The 20,052-nt window shown below is 41.0% G+C and overlaps 2 protein-coding genes across 4 annotated transcripts in view; both read right to left on the reverse strand.

Annotated features, from left to right (window-relative positions):
- Positions 1 to 2,159: 2,159 nt before the first annotated feature.
- On the reverse strand, positions 2,160 to 10,284 carry rbm26 (RNA binding motif protein 26). 2 transcript variants are annotated; one of them, XM_079459879.1, is made up of 22 exons: positions 9,920 to 10,284; positions 9,247 to 9,365; positions 8,777 to 8,913; positions 8,572 to 8,660; positions 8,261 to 8,484; positions 7,636 to 7,899; positions 7,193 to 7,432; positions 6,994 to 7,125; positions 6,608 to 6,742; positions 6,406 to 6,523; positions 6,128 to 6,281; positions 5,880 to 6,044; positions 5,591 to 5,704; positions 5,427 to 5,486; positions 5,119 to 5,241; positions 4,882 to 4,956; positions 4,201 to 4,368; positions 4,003 to 4,107; positions 3,582 to 3,785; positions 3,424 to 3,510; positions 3,234 to 3,347; positions 2,160 to 2,845 (listed from the first exon to the last, which is right to left on the reverse strand). In XM_079459879.1, exons 1-22 carry the CDS (start codon positions 9,976 to 9,978, stop codon positions 2,756 to 2,758), a joined length of 2,976 nt encoding a protein of 991 aa, XP_079316005.1. In that variant the 5' UTR covers positions 9,979 to 10,284; the 3' UTR covers positions 2,160 to 2,755. The 2 variants fall into 2 exon arrangements, with proteins under 2 accessions (XP_079316005.1, XP_079316004.1); XM_079459878.1 differs by having other exon boundaries at positions 5,427 to 5,510; positions 9,920 to 10,283.
- Positions 10,285 to 13,754: 3,470 nt separating this feature from the next.
- The window catches only part of nbeal1 (neurobeachin-like 1), a 39,212-nt gene continuing 32,914 nt past the window's right edge, over positions 13,755 to 20,052 (reverse strand). For both annotated transcript variants that reach the window (XM_079461101.1, XM_079461100.1), the window contains 8 exons: positions 19,879 to 19,988; positions 19,535 to 19,707; positions 19,356 to 19,450; positions 19,168 to 19,284; positions 18,799 to 18,960; positions 18,566 to 18,714; positions 18,201 to 18,336; positions 13,755 to 15,893 (listed from right to left, as the gene is read on the reverse strand). In XM_079461101.1, the coding sequence (XP_079317227.1) occupies positions 15,792 to 15,893; positions 18,201 to 18,336; positions 18,566 to 18,714; positions 18,799 to 18,960; positions 19,168 to 19,284; positions 19,356 to 19,450; positions 19,535 to 19,707; positions 19,879 to 19,988 (1,044 nt within the window). In that variant the 3' untranslated portion in view covers positions 13,755 to 15,791. The remainder of the gene's footprint in view (positions 15,894 to 18,200; positions 18,337 to 18,565; positions 18,715 to 18,798; positions 18,961 to 19,167; positions 19,285 to 19,355; positions 19,451 to 19,534; positions 19,708 to 19,878; positions 19,989 to 20,052) is intronic.

The raw sequence follows: 20,052 nt of genomic DNA on the forward strand, positions 1-20,052 counted from the left end.
GATGACTGGATGTGCCGGCGGTCCTGAGTCGTATGGCACAGAGATTCATGCACCCATGACACCAGTATCTAGGATGATCCATTGCCCCCGGCAACACGGGCCCTATTCCCAGAAGCCTGACTGATTTATGGAGCTAATTTTGCCGTGTTGCTGGGGAGTCTGGGATTTGTGGTTCGGCTGAGGGCAGTTGTCTACACGACGAGGCCACTGTAAAGTTCAAACAGCAAAAGCTTCGGTCACCACCTTTACCCACGCTACAGAGTGAGACAGATAGACTCGACAACTCGCGCAGAGAGGGGAAAATATTGCGAACGAGCGCAAAACACAACTAGTGTAATCTGTCATAACAAACTGTATTAAAGTCCCTCATACTTTATTCTGTTTTAATGGTCGGCGATACATTTATAGTGCATTAAGAAATATTCTGCATGTGATAAACATTACAATCCTCAATTTTCATTCTTGGCTGAACGATTCCTTTAATGCTGGGATCTGAATAAATGGAAATGCAGGAAAAATGCCACTGCTGATGTCATCAACTGTCTTTGCCTTTCTCGATCCTTCCCTGATTCACAAATAAGAAACTGAAGCCCCAAAGCTTTTTCTTCCGGCCCGTATTATGATCGAGTGTTGGAGATTTAGTCTCAAACTGAGCTCTGCGTGTCTGGCCGAGGGGGTTTCGTTTTTTAAAGGATGGAGGGATAAACACTAAATTAATCATGTTTTGGCTGAACTTGCCGGGGACTGAAATTTGCTTATGGAGGTCCGTGATCGCATAAAATATTAAAGAGTGTTTCTCAGCGCTGGCATGAGGGTACGAGAGACCGGCCCACCAGACCATTAACAGAGATAACCAACAGACGAGAACTCTGCGAGATTGTTTTAATGAAACTTTATTCCTTGCAACTGAATCGAAGTTATTTGTAGATTGAAGTCGGTAAGAATGTGACTGAATGATAAGAGTTCCAAAAAAATTTCCAGGTACAGAGTCACACATTTGACTTCACTTGTTAAGGAATAAACACATTTATCTTGCTGACACAAATTACAGAGATTACGGAGTCTTTACAAATGACATGGGCAGTGTAAAGACGTTAGTCCAAGCCCGCCGACACGATCTAAACTCATTAGCTGATGTTTTCTGTCATAAACGAATTACATGTTTGATTTCGCTGCAAACCCGGCTGACTCATAGACGGTCTGCTCACGGCAAGCCTCGGCTTAACAAATACATCACTTCATTACAAAGTAGTCGGGCCGCGGGGGTCCGTGGGACACCAGCCCCCAGATTAAATGGCCCTATTTAACACTGGCGATTCACATACCGTTTGGATTGTTAGACCATCTCCATAGTAACGACACACACTAACCAAGCCAACGTGGCTTATTAAAATGTTATATTACACTTGGATAGAGGTCAAAGGTCAGGTTTTAACTAGAGGCACACAAACACAAACACTGAAGGCCTGATGGTTCGAGATCAGGTGCAGGAGTGCAGCAGGAGGGGACGAGGGTGGGGATCGTGTCCATTTAAGGGCCCCCACGCTGGGCCGAGCGAGGTTTAGCTGGTGGGGGTAAAGCCGAGCTTCACGACACACTCCAAGAGCAAATCGAATTTCTCACAATTAGCCGAGTTTGCGTGACAAGCGGCAAGGTGGGAGAGCCACATCACCGACTGCTACAGCTCTGATTGGGTCATTTGTTCTCTGCTATGCAAATGGGATGCTCGGGGATTGTGGGGTGCCAGAGGCAGGGAGCTCTGGATGGCGCGCGAGGGCATCGGGGGCGACAAATATTGTAAAAACTGGTTTTAGTGTCCTGTGGGAAAATACGAGAAGGATTTCCCGGTAAGCGGCAATGAAATGAAGTGAAAAACCAAAGAGACCATAAAGAACGTGATTGATGGGAATATTTACCGCCGGATTGGGTGGGTTACCAGCGGTGATCCGATGCAGTTCAAGCTTCATCCGGGATCAGTCTGACAAGAACTAATGGACAAAATGAACAAATTTAGATTAGCCGACAAATAAAAAATGGGGTTAAAATTGCAGAATAAAACACCTGCTTACCTTTGTTTGTGCTGTCTGTGTAACATACATACCTGCTGATACCGTGATGCACAAGGAATGTTTTGGAAATTTGCTCTTTTTGTGAGGATTGGGGGGGTGGGGGGATGAAATGGTCTTTATTCAGCTGTTCTGTTTTTTTTTCTCATAACAGTGCTCATGCAGCAAAGCTGTCATTTTTTCTTTTTTGTTTCAGCTGATTTCTTTTCTAGACCATTTCACTTCTTTATTTTTTTACATCTCATAAAGAAACCCAGAAGCAAAGAAGTCATACAAACCATTAAAATTCATACATAAAATATGTACACAAAAGCGAATTCCTCATCAAGCCGATTATACTAGGGAAAGCACAAAACATGTGTTCAACAAAAATGTTCAGCAGTTTTCTTTTGAAAGTGAAACATTTCGCTTTTTTTAACCGAACAGTAAGAATTACTGAAAATAAATCTCGGTCAACATATTTGACCAATAAAAAAATGCAGCCGGCAAAAGCAAACATTTTAGTTCTAGACACAATACAAAAATCGCTGAACAAAAAGCAAATCTTCTTTTATATCTTCACAGCCTTCTTGAATGAGTTTTACAAGTCAAATAAAAATTAAATGTAAATTAAACTTTTAAAAACAATAATTTCTGAAAGAAAACACGCGATGGGACGCGCTCGAGCGGCAGGACGCGGCTGGGTGTTTTCATCTGCGCCATGAGCGTGACTCATTATCGTCCTCTTCCTCGTCATCGTCCTGCAGCAGCGAATCATCGACGAGCGAGTCCTCAACAAACTGCGGCCAATCAGAATACAAAGAGCAAACACAACGTTGGTAAAACGTGTACAGGTTGTCATCAGAACTACTGATTTTGATACTAGTTTTACAGTATTTTAAATACTTTTTAAAAGGATTTTGTCATAAATTGCTACATAATGTGAAGCTGTTGGACGACAAACTTATGTGTTATGAATAATGTTATCTTTTGGTTTATGTCCATCAAGTAGAAAGAATATCAAAAAGCACCAAAACATTCATTTAACTGAATTATGTAAAACAGACATTAACAAATAATAATTTTTATACAATCTATAATGTGACATATATTACCATAATTTCAAATGACTCTAATACTTTTTGATATATTTTTGGCTCATACTGCCCAGATTTAAAGAATGTGTACCTCCTCGTCATCTTGTTCAGTCTCATCTGGGTCTGTTGTGTTGAGGGAGGCCGCAGGTTTGTGCCAGGCCAAGCGCAGGTCCTGACTGTTCAACCGGACGCTGTGGATCGCCGCCTGTGAAACAATATCTTAGTGTTTATATTTAGACATGTAAAGTGTAGGTCATCGTTGCGTTAGAATTTGTCAGTACCTGTTCTGCCTCTGCACGACTTTTATATGTAATGATGGCACTTAGAGACGAATCCTCCATCTGGAAATCCTCAATCTCTCCAAATTGCTGGTTGATAAAAGGAAAATCAGTGATGACATAATCTAAAAACCGTTCTGCTACTGTTCAGCACTACTTACTGCAAAATGCGGCAGGAGGTCGACTCGATCCGCCTCTTTAAAGCCGCTGATCTCTAATCCTCTGGGTCGATGGTCCACTACAGCGTGATTGGGACCTCCTCTCCCACGCCCGCGAAGGCCTCGGCCCCGGCTCCTCAGGGCCCCCCGACCCCTGGCGTGAGCCCCCCTCCCACGTCCAGGAGTTAGAAGGCCTCTTTTGGCAGCCTGTAGGAAAACACATATGTCTAATACACAGTTCCAACACAAGCAATATAGTTTGACAAGCATTACAGTGCAACACAGTGGAAAGTTTGAGAATGAGCACAATTAAACAAAAACAGCAAGAGTGCTTCACCATCTTTCATTGAAAAAAAAATTATTCTCATTTTCTGAAAACCGTATATATATATATATACATAAGAAGTTGTACTCTGTGAAGTACCTCTAATTGTAGCTGAGTGTATTTAATCTTCAGTTGGGACGTGTCTTCTCCCGCCTGCATTTTCTTATAAAGGTCCAACTCTGTGTCCAGAAGCTCCTTCTGAGCCTGTGAACAAACAGAGAAACACATGTAAGGGAAAGTGTACTTGTTTATGTGTGTATAGATCATTGGCAGGTGCGCAGGTTTGAGCGTGTGTACCTGGGCTCTACTCTTGACTGCCGTCTTGAGCAAGCTGGCACTTGACAGTGATTTGATCTCCTCCTGGAGTTTGGTGATGCTGTTGGTGAGGGCGGTGAGCGTCTGCATGATCTGACTTTTGTCTTCAGCCTTCATGGTTTTGTTCTTCTCCAGCTTGGATATCAACAACTACAGAAGATAAACACACAGGTACATGTTTCAGTCTAGCTTTGAAATATCAAGTCAAGATTTAAAAAATCTTCAAAAGTGGTATTACAGGAAATCATTCTATTAAATTTACAATGTCTTAAGAGTCTCAGCATTTAAAGTATATATATTTATACAATTATCTACACATTAAAAAGTATTTTAAAGGAAAACATTTAAAATAAGCAATTAAAAAAGCTAGAAATTTTCTTTATTTACACACAAGGTTCAATTAAAGTTATTTGTACAATATTGTATTGCCAAATAATTCTTATACATCATTTAATTATTATTTTGTAAATAAATGTTATTTGTTTCTTGATTTATTTGGTTTATAAAATTGTGAAACAATCGTAGAGTGAACCCAACGCATGGAATGGTGAGCTGAGTGTATCATTACACCCAGGGACTAACCAATCGAACTGCTGCTACATTTCCTCTTTATAATAAAGCAAATGTTTAAAAAGGTCACATATAAAACATTTCAAAACACACCTTCTGAGTCTGTATGTGCTGCTCCAAGATCTCCTGTTTCTTCTTTCTGACATCCTGCTGAAGCTTTAGCGCCTCCTGGTGCATGAACCAAAAAACAAAAGTTAAGAAAACACAACAGATGAAAACCATCTCCTTTCAGTAGGTTAAACATGAAATAATGTTTTGTAAAAAAAGAAGCGGCAGTAAATAAGCTGCTTACAGCGTCAAGAACTTATCTTATGTCATATCTACACAAACCTGTTTTCTCTTAAAGGCATCTTCTGAACTGACAGTGGGAACAAACGGCGCCCCCTTCTGGCCAGCTTTGAGCGCTGCTGGATTATAAACCGTCTTAGTCAGGCCTGTAGACGTGGAAAACACCTGTAACGAGTAAAAGATTTTATCAACACACTTTACATTGTCTCAGAATGATCACAATAGTATTTAATATGAAAACGCTGAGCCACAGACTGTATGATGTGTCGCACTGTAATATGATTGGCTGACTTTACACAATGCTTGGGACTGTGGGTCAAACCTTTTGCTGTCAATCAAAGAAAACTAACCTTTCCTCCTGCTGGTTTGGGGAAGCCCAGACGATCTTTCACTGAAGACTTGATTGCATTCTGCAGATAACGGAAACACAAGATCTAAGATTCACATATTTAACTGGTTTCCAGTCTGATGAACAAACACACGGTATCAAAAACAGATCGAGTCACACATTCACCTGTGGAACGACACTTGGGTCCTGTTCGGGATTTACTTGGGCCATGGGCAGGGGTCCGAGCCGGTCTTTGACAGACTGTTTCACTGTGTTTAAGAAAGGCTCCTGTACATTTCTCTACACAAATGAGAAATCAAGGCACTTATCACTTGAGTCAAAGTGCACAAAACAGCTAGAAGTGTGTCGTTACATAGCAATAAACCATTACAGTGCATTACATTGATATTATTATGGCAAAAAATATGTACCCTCTCTGGGTTTCATTTGTTGGATGGCAAGCATGTGTACGTACCACAGGTAGTGTGGCATGTGAGTGGTCCGCTGAGTCCTCTCTGTGCCAGTACATTTTAATGAAGCGGTTATTCAGCACAGCCTCTGTGCTCTGTATGGCTCGTCTGGCCTCCTCAGGGGAAGCAAACTGGATCAGAGCCCCCTCTGGGTCATTATTATACGCCACCTTAAACAGAAGACATGTGCATGTCAGCATTATGTCTCCATAATACAAATTGCTATTAAAAAGAAACATTTAAGTTCAATTACCTGGAGGTTGACGATGGTGCCAAACTTGCTGAAGTGCTCGTTGAGTTTGCTGATGTTGTTGAGTTCAGGAGGAATCTGTTTGATGGCCAGTTTAGTATTCGGTGAGAAGGGAACTTTTCTGTGAAATCCGTGATGGTTGGGCTTGAAGTTTGGCCTGTCGAGCAGATTACATAGTCAAAAATGAATCCAAATTATTTGTAATGAGACCGAACAGACAGAGACTCAAAATGTAGCTTTTGGTTAATAATAATAATAGTAATGACTGAATAATGTCTTGCCTGTCAAACCAGGGTCTCTTCGGCGGGATCGCTCCATCGTGCAATCCTGCACTTCTCTTCCTGGAGTCTGATTCTAGAACGATCCGCCCGCTGTTGTTGTTGTTGTTAGACACTTTCTCTGAAAGCAAAGCATAGACAAATGAAGACAAAGTTCACGATGCAAACTTTTCAAAGAAACAGAGAGGGCAATGCTCTGTGTTACCTCTAGGGGGCATATCAACTTCCCCCATGGTTAGGCCAATCAGATTGGGCCGCTGAGCGTTGACCCGGTGTCTGTACATGGGGCGTGAGGTCATGCTGGGGGCCTCAGGGTTATATACATCCGGCTCAAACGAGTCTGCAGAATATCGCAACAATATGCATAACCTTGTTACAATTATAAAACACCATTTAAAGAATATTTATTAGACAGCTTTACTTTTACAATGAAAGACTTTCAAAATCGATATGTCGAAGTCAATTGTCAATTGTGCAGTCAGCAAAATAAACCCAGACAGATGTGAAGTGTCAATGGCCGAATGAGGTTAAGTGCAGGTTAAATACAAGAGAATTCGAGATGAGTCCTGCTGAGAATCTCTGAACACCTACCTGAGGTATAGAGGGGTGGAGGAGGCATAGGCCGAACACCTGACGTGACTATAGTGGGTACAGAGCTGGTGATGGAGTTAGGAGGAGCATCCATACCAGACGGCTTCAGGGGTGGAAGAGGAGGAGGAGGACCTGAAAGAGTTAAAAGTCAGAAAGATTATATAAAAAAAACAAATGTTAAAAGCCAATAGGATCTTACCAGCAACAGGTGGTAAGCTAGGGGGCATGGTGCTAGGCGGAGGCACGGGTGGCCTGAGGTTCACTGGTGGGTTCAGGAGTGACGGAGGGGGTGGCAGGCCAGGTGGAGGTGGGCCGTCGACCACGGGGAGTGGCGGCGGTTGAAAGGGAAGAATGTTGGGTAGATTAACATCCTCCACCACGACTGGATCACTTCCATGGTCAAAAGGACACATGTCTCCTCGCATACAGAACCCTTTTTCTGTCACAGATCAAAATGAGGATGTTATAGATTAATAAAAGAAGATTAAAAGTTGCTCTTCTCAAACAAAAGAAGCGCTAATCCACAAACAAGAGAGCATTTTCCTACCGTCCAAAGGTTAATAATATATAATAACAGTCACAATTACATATTTAATTTACTGGATGGAGCTGAAATGCTTTAAATGCTAAAACACTGTTTACCATCATAGTCGCGGCAGCGTTTCCTTGGTGGGCCACCTCTGTTGAACAGCGCGTGGTCCGGAGGAAACTCCGACCAGCTCTCGGTTGTGTTGTTACCGTGGTGGGTGGGAGCAATAACCGTGATGGTGCTGCTAAGGGTGGGCACAGGAAAGTGAGTCGAGGGGTTTACGGCCGTAACAGGCGTTGCGTTGTAGCCATCAGGGCCTGCACCGTCCTGACGTTCTGGACGACTGTGGTCATATTTTGACTTTGCAGAATCTCGCTCTAGAAGTGCAAAAAAGTTGTCAACGAGCATCTCCCAAAACATTTCACTCTGTACTTATGTCAAAGATGCTGAATATGGCCACTCGTCATTCAATAAAGAGCTAACTCTCGTGAGGCGCTTACCAGCCTGTGTGCAGGCGCACTAGATGAGCAAACCTCGAAAAAGTGATTTTAGCACAACTTAAGCTTGGCAAACCAAAGTTATTATACAGTTCATGTCATGTTTAATTATTGATCAGAAATATGTTTGCCGCAGAGTGGCACGACTTCAGTAAACTGACTTTTCTTATGCGTAAATGCTACAAATGACATGTATGATAAATGAGATCACTAGAGTGAGGTGATGGGAAATAAAAATTACCTCTGCTTCTGGTGCGACTCCGTGAGCGAGATCGCGATCTGCTGCGCTCTCTGTCCCGGTCTCTCTCGCGAGGGTGTTCTTTGCTCCAGCTGGGACTACGGCTGTAACTGCGGCTGCGATCTCTCCTGCGGTTGTAGCGGTCCCTGTACGAGTCCCTTCTGGGTGGGTTGCGATCGTAGTCTCGCTTCCTAGATCGGTCATCCTTCTTGCGGTCATCTCCTCTCCTTCAAGCAGAAAATATAAATCTGGTCAACAACTGAATATTTTTAGAATAATGTTATGAAAAAAAAACCCATTGCAAATTATCTCACCTGTTGTCTCGGATATATCTGGAGCCAGACTGAGGACTGTGGTTTGTTCTCCTTGTGAATTTCTTGTCTCTGTCTTCATCTCGATTGGCCTGCATGTGTAAAAACCAAGGCCAAAACATTTTAGGTCAAATGTGAGTACACAGCACCATTCACAATGGTTTAAACACACAAACGGTCATTTAATAGCGATGTCGTTTTTCTCTACCTCCTCTCTTTTTGGTTCATCTTTGTCTGTGCGCTGGTGAGTTTCGGTTCTGCTTGTGGAAGTTGACTGCTCGGGTTGAGGTAGGTAACTCTTCGTGTTCACAGCTTCAAAAAGTTTATCCACAAACTCCTGTGTTTCTGTGCGATTAAAATGAAGGCGTGTCAGAAGTGCAAGGGACTCCAATAGAACTACAATAAATTTAGTCAGTGATGCTACCGAAACATAATTTACTACTTTAAACAAGGAATTATGGATGCACATAAAGAATTGTTTTGGAGCATTGCAGAATTTGGGGCCAAATGATCAAAAAAAGCGATGGCTCAACATGTAGTCCGTACTGGAAAATTCAAGTCGCAGTCAACCAATTTTATGGTACCAAAATGGACCATGACAACCCACTTGACATTAAGAGGTCCTCTCCTGGTTTGAACGACAAGTGTTTTTCTTTATTTCTAGAAAAGTGGATTTACCTTTCTGGAGAAATACATCCAACTGGTCAATGCATAGTGCTTTCAGCTCCCTCTCCGATTTGTCTTTCTTCACCAAGGCAACCACATATTTTGCAAGTGCAGAAGGGTCGGCATCACATCTGTAGGGCAAAAAAAGTGATGTTCAAGGGAATTGCTTGTCATGCATAATTTGTTTGGTTTCTGGGTCTTATCTGTAATTTTTGGAGTTACGTTTGTAAGCAATAATGTGTGATCACCGACTGCTGGTTATAGAAGACTAAAAGTGGCTGTACATTTGCTGTAAAGAAACACATTTGACCTCAGGCACATATACAGACACCTTCACCAATCACACCAAAAGAACCACAAAATCAATCAAAATAAATCTTTCGTTTCTATACGTTATACTGTGTTGATAATATACATACATAAAGATCTAGTAAGTCATATGAAAGTATAACTGAATGCACGTGAGGGTTACTGTGAACTTTCTATACTGTGTCTTTATTTCTATAGGTGTTTGAGCCAAAAGCACTTGCTGCAAACCTTAATGCTTTACTGTTTCTCTTATATCTGTACTAAATGCATTTATTTGTGTAAAGCTGCTGTGCAACAAGGCAAAATAGTGAAATGAACCTGCAGTAGGCACATGTATAGCACGACATTCGTGCACAGCGCATATAGCTTCACTTACATTGGTTCAAGAGTCTTTGAGAGCCATGTCTTCAAGCCTTCGAGGTCTTCAATGAACATTTTTCGCTCGAGGGATCTCTTCCTACGGTTCTACCCCTCTTGTGATCCAGTCAGGGTGCAGTGTGTCTGTGGTCCAAGGCCTCGGTTTCTATTATCACACTCACTTATAAATTTCCGCCGAAATGTCGCATCTAACGACACACCCGCTGGGGAAGACGGCCGCTGACAGAAAGCTTTGTTTCGGCCGGTATTTAAGGAAATAGCGGGACGGGTTTCTGTGTAAATGTGCACGAAGTATTCGCCACACTTTCTGCTCTCTTTCGAGAAATGGCGACTGTTTACACTCTCGCGCCAGCTATCGCGATAGCGGTCAGAGCGCTAGAGGAAGCTTTTACTCTCGTGGTAGATCTCGCGATAGCGGTCAAGGAGAACTTCTTAAAGAGCCCGCGTTAGGTTGAATAGACATTTGATGTCTTTCATTGATGTAGTTTCATTATTTGGTTTTGCTTGAGTTTATTTGTATCTGTATTTCATGCATCTTTTATACAGAAATTTGTCAACATACATTATACAAACTACATGTTACATATAATGTGGCCTAATCTATTTATGGTAACGAAAAGACACCCATGCCATGCCTTAAAGTACATTTTCTTCGTGTTTATATGTGTTTGATGTCTTTGGATCCATAAATACTGCATTTTTGCTGTGCTCACATCATATGTAATGTTAATAGGAAAAAACGAAGCATCGTGACAATGATGTGAAATGTCATCGATGGTGCGTAAAGAGTTAAAACGCAGTTTTTTATAAATAATACTTTGTTTACGACAAAAGAAAGAAAGAAAGTTATTAACATATGCAATCTTTTTTATTTTTCTGCAAACTTTGCGGTCATGTGGTCAGTCAGCAATGACGTTCACCTGCAAAACTGAAATTCTTGATGGTAATCTCAGTTAAGGAGAACATTTTTAGTCCTGGTTCTTCAGATATTGTACCTTATTTATGCCCTTTTTACCAAAACTTGATCTCCGGCAAATCGGTTCTTTGAGATAAAACATTGTTAACATTCGTAATGCCACCTTAAAGGAATAGTTCACCCCAAAAATGAAAATTCTTTCATTTACTCACCCTCAGGTTGTTCCAAACCCGTATACATTGAATCGTTGGGATGAACACGAGGAAGACATCTGAAAAAAAGGTCAGTAACCAAACAGATCACATCAACATTTTACCGCCATAGTAGGGAAAATAAACACTCCGGGAGTCAATGGGGGATGAGATCTGTTTGGTTACTGACATTCTTCCAAATATCGTCCTTTGCGTTTATCAGAACAAAGAAATGTTTACAGATGTGAAACAACCCGAGGGTGAGTAAATGATGACAGATTTTTCATTACTATCCCTTTAAGGGCCTCTAGAGAAGTATAGACAACTGTTGTCATCTGGAAAGCATATGGATCAAGAGAAAGCTCAGCGCACATGAAGGCTACAATTTTATTTCTAATTCAACATAAAAATCAAAATTCAATCAACACAATAAAGAAACGATTCAAATTTAAGATGAATCTTGTTTTGTCATACTTTACAATATGCAACAAAGTATGTCATCAGAGTGAAACATTTTAGACAATCTGTATAAAGTAAAGGTCAAAGTGGTTAGATCTTATGAGGAATTTTATGCTCTTGGAAAGAATTTTGTGCATGAATGGTGGCGTTAGGGCACAACGTACACAACACATAGTTAATGAGGTTCACAAATGATCAAAACATGTAAAGCATACATCTGAATCACCAAAAGTGAAGCAAAGGTGCTTTGTTATTAAACTCAAACTTTGCACACTGAATTTGACATGGAAAGTGTGACATTAGTTGAAGTTACTTACTTTAAACAATGTTATGTCCTCAAAATACCTTGGTGTATTTGTGAGAACCCGATGCTTCACACACACAAACCAGATCTACAAACCATTACTAAAGGGAGGCGTGTGTGTTCGACTTGAAGCAGTGCTGCACAGGCCGATATGTCGCTCGGCGTATGACAAAGAACTTTGATGTCATACCAGTCCATTCTGCGCGGCACTGAACACACATCTCTTGTTCATTGTTTGTGGATCAAGCTCAGACATTCAAAACACAATGCTAGAGATCTTTGTTATTATAAGAAGTGAATGTGTTATTTAAATCAACATGTTAAAGTGCTATGAATTATAATTCTACACAAAGGAATACCAGCACTTCTGGAATCTCTTTTCCAGCCGTGACTCTTTACAGACTCCCATTACCTTCCCGTTGACACTGGCTTCATGTGTGGTTATGACTAAGTGGCACGATGCTGAACGTCCAGTAAAACCCGAGCTGGCTCTTTCAGGCTCAGATGTCCCGAGAATGAAACAAGCAAACAAGACAAACTTATTAGTATAGAGGCTGCTAATGTGTTACGTAAAACTGACACACTGTTTTAGTTTATCCGTGATCCGAATAACGGCACATTCGATTCTCTGTATAAAACCGTTTCCAAAAACCTGTCATTCTTATCAACTGTTTGGATGCATGAACAATACATCCAAAAAAAGGGGTCCTCTTTCCTAAAGACCCATGAGTAAGGATTTTTTTTTTGATGGTGTTTGTCAACATATAACGACTCACACTTCACTCCTCCTGTCGCTGGTACTAGACTCGCGAGGGCTCTGGATCTTTGGCCTTCACGGTCAGGATCCACGAGAGCCCAGGGTGGTCCGACCAGGTGGTGAATGGGCGCCGAAGCTTCGGCTTCCTCCACGAAATCGGCCCAAGAGGTTAAAGGCTGATAACCGAGTAAGTCATCGACAACTTCGGCAGACTTGAAGAACACTTGGGAATTCATGTCGATCCAACACAAGTCGCAGACTTTGGCGACTCTGGTGACTGTTTTAATCGATAAAGCAATCCGGAGGAGTCAACGAATAAAGTTAACTTTCGGTAACTCTTCGGTCTCACTACCTTCACGCAAGAACAGCAAACCAGCAGAAAAACACGCCAAAACACGTTGAAAAGAATCGACTCGAAGGTTTTGCTCTCGAAGAAGCTCAAAACTCGCCTGCGCTCATCAAACAACAGACTAACGATGATGACTGAGATCAGCGTCTTATATAGAGCCAGACCAAACGCTCTTTATTACGTCATAAACGTGTCATGACGGCAATGAAACATTACATAATACAGCAACGTTACCAAAGGAGTGTAGGAGCCATAATACTCAAAATGGCTCCCATAACATGTGCTGAATTATTAACATTCAATTCAAGTTTATTTATATAGCTTTGTTAAATGTATTATATAGTTATAAATAGTTTGTTACATTTATATAGCGCTTTGCTGGGCACTCGGAGCGCTTTACATTAAAGGGGGGATCTCCTCAACCACCACCAATGTGCAGCATCCCCCTGGATGATGCGAAGGCAGCCATATTCCCCCAGAACACCCACCACACAACAGGGGTTATCTTTTCTTATTTTGGGACGGAGTGTAAAACTCATGAATAGAAATATCCTAGGCCCAACATTAGGGAGGAGGGGGGGAATAGAAGGCTTTGAGGATAAGCCAAAAAAAGAAATAGTGGAGGTCACTTACATGAGACATTGGTTAAAAACACACATCTCAGCTCTGTTGTGTTGAGCAATAAAGTCTAAGTGGGTTGGAATGGGTACACAAATACGGATTAAATGTAAAGTTTCAAATCCATAAATGCAAATTGACAATACTTTACAATAAACTGCAAAGCCAAATCATCGGGAATGGAGTTAAAGTCTAGTTTAAGAGAAATTAACCTTTACTTAAAAGAATACACACAAATACTGGTCAATCTGACTTTTAAACAGGGCTTTATTGTTAAATCTTCACTTATACAAAGCAGTTTCTCTGTACAGATCAAGGGAACATTTCAAACAATTTCTTACAATTCATCGTACCCGGAAAGTGCAAAAAAAAAATACAATTCATGGACACGGAAAAAAGACTTATGCTGTACATTTCATTCTGGATTCATAAATAAGCACAGATATACACACACACATTAGTGACAGCTAAAATGGATGCAGCTTGGTAAGTCACAGGTCTGATGTGACAAAAGTGTCACTGCTAAAGTCTGTCCGGAAACCGTGGCTGTCCACAAGGGGTCACACGTAAGGTCATGCTGAAATTTGAAACGTGGAGTCTACACCCCATGACGACAGAGAATAAAAAGGCACTCCATTCGTGTAATCGGAGAAATAAAACACACATTCAAATATAAAACAGCCATCTAGAGGGATTTCATGTATAAAAGATGGACTTAATAAAAGAAACCAAAGCACTGATTTTGGTATCATTCCATAGCAACCAGTGGGACCACCAGGATATGAAGCAAATATACCTCATCCCACTTCGGATCTTATCTTTAGGAGGTCAGCGACATTGCAAAGGAAAAGCAGCTATATGGAAGAACACAATCTGAAAAAATATCCTGATTAAGATCTACATTTGGTGTTAGTATCTCATGAATCGATTGCATTTCTGATCTTAGCTGTTTTTCTGTACACGAACGACATTTTGTTACAAAAAGTAACCACAGTAAACATAGTTTTTGTCAACATAGCATAGTCACTACAGAAATACCAAAATGCAAATGGAAAATAGGCATTATGGTTATAGAGTAGTTATTTTTGTGGAAACTAGGGTCCCCGTTGTAATTTTTAAAAGGGTCACAACATGCAGACAAACATACCATGCACACGCACAAACATGTACTCGCCAACAGTGAAAAAAACAGCATATGAAGGAGCAAGAATTCAGTCTTGAACAGAATTCTCTTGAAGGCTTGGACGTTTACCTGCACAGTAAACAAAGACTGCATGGCTTAGAAATATAAAACGGAGAGGAAACGGCGTCCATTTCAGAGTACCGTCCCTCCCTTTGTAGTGCTCTGTTTGGACACTAGGAAGACTGCAGGGTATCAGCTGGCGATTTACAGTGGAATGCCTCAGAAACCTTAGACAAACTATATTGCTTCAGGTCATTTTTCACAAAGCCCTTCAAAAAATTCTGCCATCTCTAGTCGTAGTGTTTATCAAAACAAAAAGAATGCTGAAAAATAATCTGTTCATGGAACCGTTAATAAAACTGCAGCTTCACGTACATCCATAACATTAAAATGCATCTCTCATTCTTCATTGAAATAACTACACCACAATTCAAGTAATTCGTGACGACACATTCAACGGCTACACAAGAGCTTACTAGACGTCAGTTTGTTATAAAATAAAGTCTTGTTAGTGTTCATCCATTGGACTGGGTTTTATGCTTAAAATTATCCTCTTGTAAAATATTGTCCGTCTTATGCCTGTGTGCAAATAAATAATGACTGTATATTACAAAACCACCAAAAGGTTAAATGAGATCAGTCGTGGAGATCGTAAATCATGGCAACTGAAGCCAAATGAATAAACAATACATAAAACATCAAACATGTACGAAGACGTGAGCGTTAGAAATGGAAAAAATCTAAAAGAATTATATTGACAACCGTGATGATTAAGATGACTGTGTGATCGACACGATGAACATCAAATGGGCGGGGCATGGTAGGAGGGGTCTGGGGTCAACATGAGGGACACGTCACAGAATTAGGACACATATAGTTGAGATGGTGCCTGCACCAGTCTAACCACAGGTCTAACACACAACATACAAAAGGACAAACGGCCACACACACAGATATGCATACTATCGGTGTTATTAAAAAGTCCTTCGTATTGTTTCAGCAAGAGTCATCCTTCAAACTGAAACAATGAGACTGTGGTGATTGACAACACAGTGGGCCAATCAGGCAGATGGGCTGTGAATTGGGGGTGGGGTCAGGGCTGCTCTTGGGTGTGATACTCTGTTTCTCCAGACGAGATCTTTGTGAGACGTTTACTGGAGCCCCAGAGTTTCCTCGTGATCTGACCAGAACGCATCTGAGGAATGAAGGAGAAGAGGAGGATATAGGATAGAAGGGGAAGTGAAGAACGGGGAAATAAAAATGATTTATGAGTGCACGTGAAGTCTGGTTGATTCGTTGAGGTTAGTGCAAAAATCAAACGGTAGATTTTTAAAGGGACAGTTCACCCAAAATATTCCATTTATATTCTGTCAACTTCTGCGGTCGTCAATGGTGGTCAAGAACTGTTTGGTTACAGACATTCTTCCAAATATCTTTCTATGTGTTCATCATAAAGACATTTGGAAACACTTCAATAAGGTGCTATTTGTTTAAAAGCTTACATGAGTAACAACGAACAATACTTCTACAGCATTTATTAATATTAATTCAAGTTCATTTCAACATTTAATAATACATTATTAAAATCAAATGTTGTCACTGTTAACATTGGTTAATGCACCATGAACTAACACTGTATTGACATGATCTAACATTATCAAGGATTAATAAATGCTGAAAAACGAAATTGTTCAGGTGTTAGCTAATGCATTTACTAATGTTAACTAAAAGCACCATATTGAAAAGTGTTCCCAGAAATGTATACAGATTTGGAACAAATTGGGGGCTAGTAAACGAGGAGTTTTTGGGGTGAACTGTTCCTAGAGTGTGTTAACTGATTTCATGGAAGTGCATGAACTATGTATACAAACCATTTATACAGTACATATACAGTGTAAAGAGTCCACACGGAACTAAAAAACCTAACAAGAACCATTCGGACAAATACAGTAGGCTTGTTCCATTGATCGGCCAAACATATAGATAAGAAATATTCATTTAGAATCGTTTTGGCAGATGTCACTTTAAATAATCGTATCGGAGGAAAAATTTCGTATCGGTGTATCTCTTAAGTACCACAAAAATCACATAAATCAATTTTGCACGTCCGTGTTCACATACTTCGAGTACGTTTTACTTCTTACATTGCAATCTTAGGGCCAGATTTACGAACAGCTTGCGGCAGTGCAACGCCTCTTTTGGTGTTAAAAACCTACTGTCGGTATTTACTAAAGACACGCACTGAAAATAAGAGCTGAGAATTATTGCACATGCATTTGTAGGAGTTTCCTCTTTTGGACACAAACGTTATGCGAGGAGATTATTTAAATGAATCACGCAACGTGATTTACTAAGGTTAGCACAACCGGTATTTGTGGCTTTATTTAACGCCCCAAAAAAGCATATCTTAAACCCTGCGCTAATTTGCTCTGGTCATTATGGGAATGAGATATTGCGCCTGTGTAAGTTAAGAGACTCTTGTTTTTGAATGCATTCCATCACACAAAAAAAAACTCTTTATAAACCAAAACCCTTAACAATTTCACAGTTTTAAAACGAATGCTACGCTAGTTATTAATACTCACTACTATTAGCTTTATATTAGTATGTGTGCAAATAGTTTACGACTCCGAATGCTATTAGAAAAAAATCCAACCAACAACTTGGCAAACAACACTTTACACAAAACTGTTTATACAACAAATGCTTAAGTTCAAGTTAGCTACAGTTTTAATGTATTGCTACTGTATTCCTATTGTTATGTGTTTGTGTGTCTTATGTTCAAAGTGACTTTGATTGTTTCTTCTGTTACATTTGGGTTAAAGACTTCTTCAAATTAAAAGTGATTCATAAATAATGGTTTTAAAGATTGTTGGTATTAAAAAAATACATCCTTTTTAGAAGCTGTACTGTTACTCTTTATGTACAGTAGGTAAGTAGGTAAACCTATGTGTTTATACAGTATGTGTACTTAACACTTCAGAGCTCGACAATGCGTATATGTGTGCGTCTCTCTTAAACGTGTATATGTGTGCGTCTCTCTTAAACGTGTATATGTGTGCGTCTCTCTTAAATGTGTATATGTGTGCGTCTCTCTTAAACGTGTATATGTGTGCGTCTCTCTTAAACGTGTATATGTGTGCGTCTCTCTTAAACGTGTATATGTGTGCGTCTCTCTTAAATGTGTATATGTGTGCGTCTCTCTTAAATGTGTATATGTGTGCGTCTCTCTTAAACGTGTATATGTGTGCGTCTCTCTTAAACGTGTATATGTGTGCGTCTCTCTTAAACGTGTATATGTGTGCGTCTCTCTTAAACGTGTATATGTGTGCGTCTCTCTTAAACGATGTATATGTGTGCGTCTCTCTTAAACGATGTCAGGGCTGAAAGTGTTCTGGTCTCTGAGATACAGCAGGCGCGCGGGCGATCGAACCCGCAGCGTGTTCATGAGGGGCGAGCCCTCCATCCTCTGAGTGATGTAGTTCCTGAAGGAGTTTTTTACCTCCGCCGGCTTGCCGACACCCACCACGATCAGCTTGCCGTCATCAAGTCCCACCAGCACGTGGGACTGTTCCTTGGTCACAGACACACACCGGATGGGCACTCGCATCGCCATCGGCGACACGCAAAGAGTCAGGCTGTCAAGGCAACCAGGAGAGAGGGAGCAATGATGTTAGGAAAGAATGTAATGATAACACACCATCCGAATATTGAAGTATGGTAGCAAGGACCTCAGATACATGTGGTCTTGAATGACATGTGATGTCACTTCCTAAATCAGAAAGTATGCGTCTTTTTGCAATACTCTGCTATACCCATGGCTTTACATTTGAGTTTAACGGGCAGGTAGAGATCTCTGAGCCGTACCTGTAGAGATCTCTGACAGACAGAAAACCTTGTTCACTTCCGATCACAACATATTCTCCTGAAACACACAGCTCTGTCGCCTGCTCCTTCAGGGAAGCACTGCACAGGTGTTTTCCATTAACAGAGTACAAGTGCAGAGCATTCTTGTCCTGAAAACACAGAGTGGTCTTGTTTACATGCTACAGTACAAAAGTGTGTGTGTTTGTGTGTATAAAAGACTTGTGTGTTCATACCTTTAATGTGGCTTTGCCTTCAATGCAGGTGTGCACCACTAGATGCCCCTCCCAGGAGACAGCCAGGTGCATGATGGACATGGGCAGAGAGCTTTCGCACGGCGGCTGCAGGGAGCGCATGTACTGACCCCTCCTCACAGAGTGAATGATCACTGTTCCGTCCTTTTACACACAATTTGTGATATTTTATTAATAGTACCAGTTCGCAAGATGTTAACACTGGTCCAGAAGTACCTCCGTTTTCATTCATTTTTTTCCCAATTACATAAATAATAAAATAATATTTTAATAATTAAATGGAATTTGTTTAACATTTTAATTTGGTTATAAATGTTCCGTAGCAGAGAAGTGGTCACATAAATGTCTTACCCTTGATCCAGAAACAGCCATATCCAGCTCTGTACTGATAGACACACTGACAACTTCGTCGATGTGTCCGTACAACACCTGCACGGGCTTAGAGGACAGACCCACCGGAGCACCACCCTACACATACAACATCGTTAGATTCCCAAAACAATACAGCAGGAAACAAAACGTTTCATTTGAAAATGTACCTGTTGAAGCACCTGCCACACCATGCAGGTGGTGTCTCTCGAGCCAGAGATCAGGTGAATCCCAAAGTGATCAGTGGCCAAACACGTCACAATGTCTGCCAGGTGAGACCAAACGCATATTTAATTTAGAACAAACTGTGACATGTGATAAAAAAAAACTGACGCCGAGATCCCCTTACCCATGTGACGGATGTGCTGCCCCACTGTTTTGCCCTTCACGAGTGATGTCACTCTCAAGCTGTTGTCCCAGTGGCCTCCGCTAAAGAGCAGCTTTCCATCGTGAGATACAACAAACAGCTGAGCGGAGACCTCAACCCCTGGAGAGAACGGACCCGCTACGAACCTCTGAGTCCTGAGTGAGAGAAAGAACTTTATCATATTTGATCTAGTATGTATTCCTTTACATTTGCATTTATGCATTTGGCAGATGCTTTTATCCAAAGAGACTTACAGTCCATTCCTTCACACAACCCACAACCTTGCACAAACAACATAAGTGTTACATCACGTCAGACAAACTCACTTCGGACTGGCGACTGTGGGGTCTCTGATGAAGGTGAAATAGTTGGATATGGTTTTGTCGTAAGGCAGCCAACCATGCAATCCCATCAAACAATTCTGGCTCAATGTGACCTTGTAACCAAAAACACATTTAGGATATGAAAAATGAAGCAAACTTCACATGATGTTGATACAT

This window comes from Barbatula barbatula (genome assembly GCF_947034865.1).
Source record: "Barbatula barbatula genome assembly, chromosome: 7".
Classification (NCBI taxonomy): domain Eukaryota; kingdom Metazoa; phylum Chordata; class Actinopteri; order Cypriniformes; family Nemacheilidae; genus Barbatula; species Barbatula barbatula.

Bases quoted from the DNA above. Each gene is read 5' to 3' on its own strand.
- rbm26 (XM_079459878.1), bottom strand. From the start codon at position 9,978: ATGTTCATTGAAGACCTCGAAGGCTTGAAGACATGGCTCTCAAAGACT. The intron at 8,914-9,246 runs GTAAATCCACTT...TTAATCGCACAG, and splicing joins GGATGTATTTCTCCAGAAAG to AAACACAGGAGTTTGTGGAT. The intron at 7,900-8,260 runs GTAATTTTTATT...TTGCACTTCTAG, and splicing joins GAGTCGCACCAGAAGCAGAG to AGCGAGATTCTGCAAAGTCA.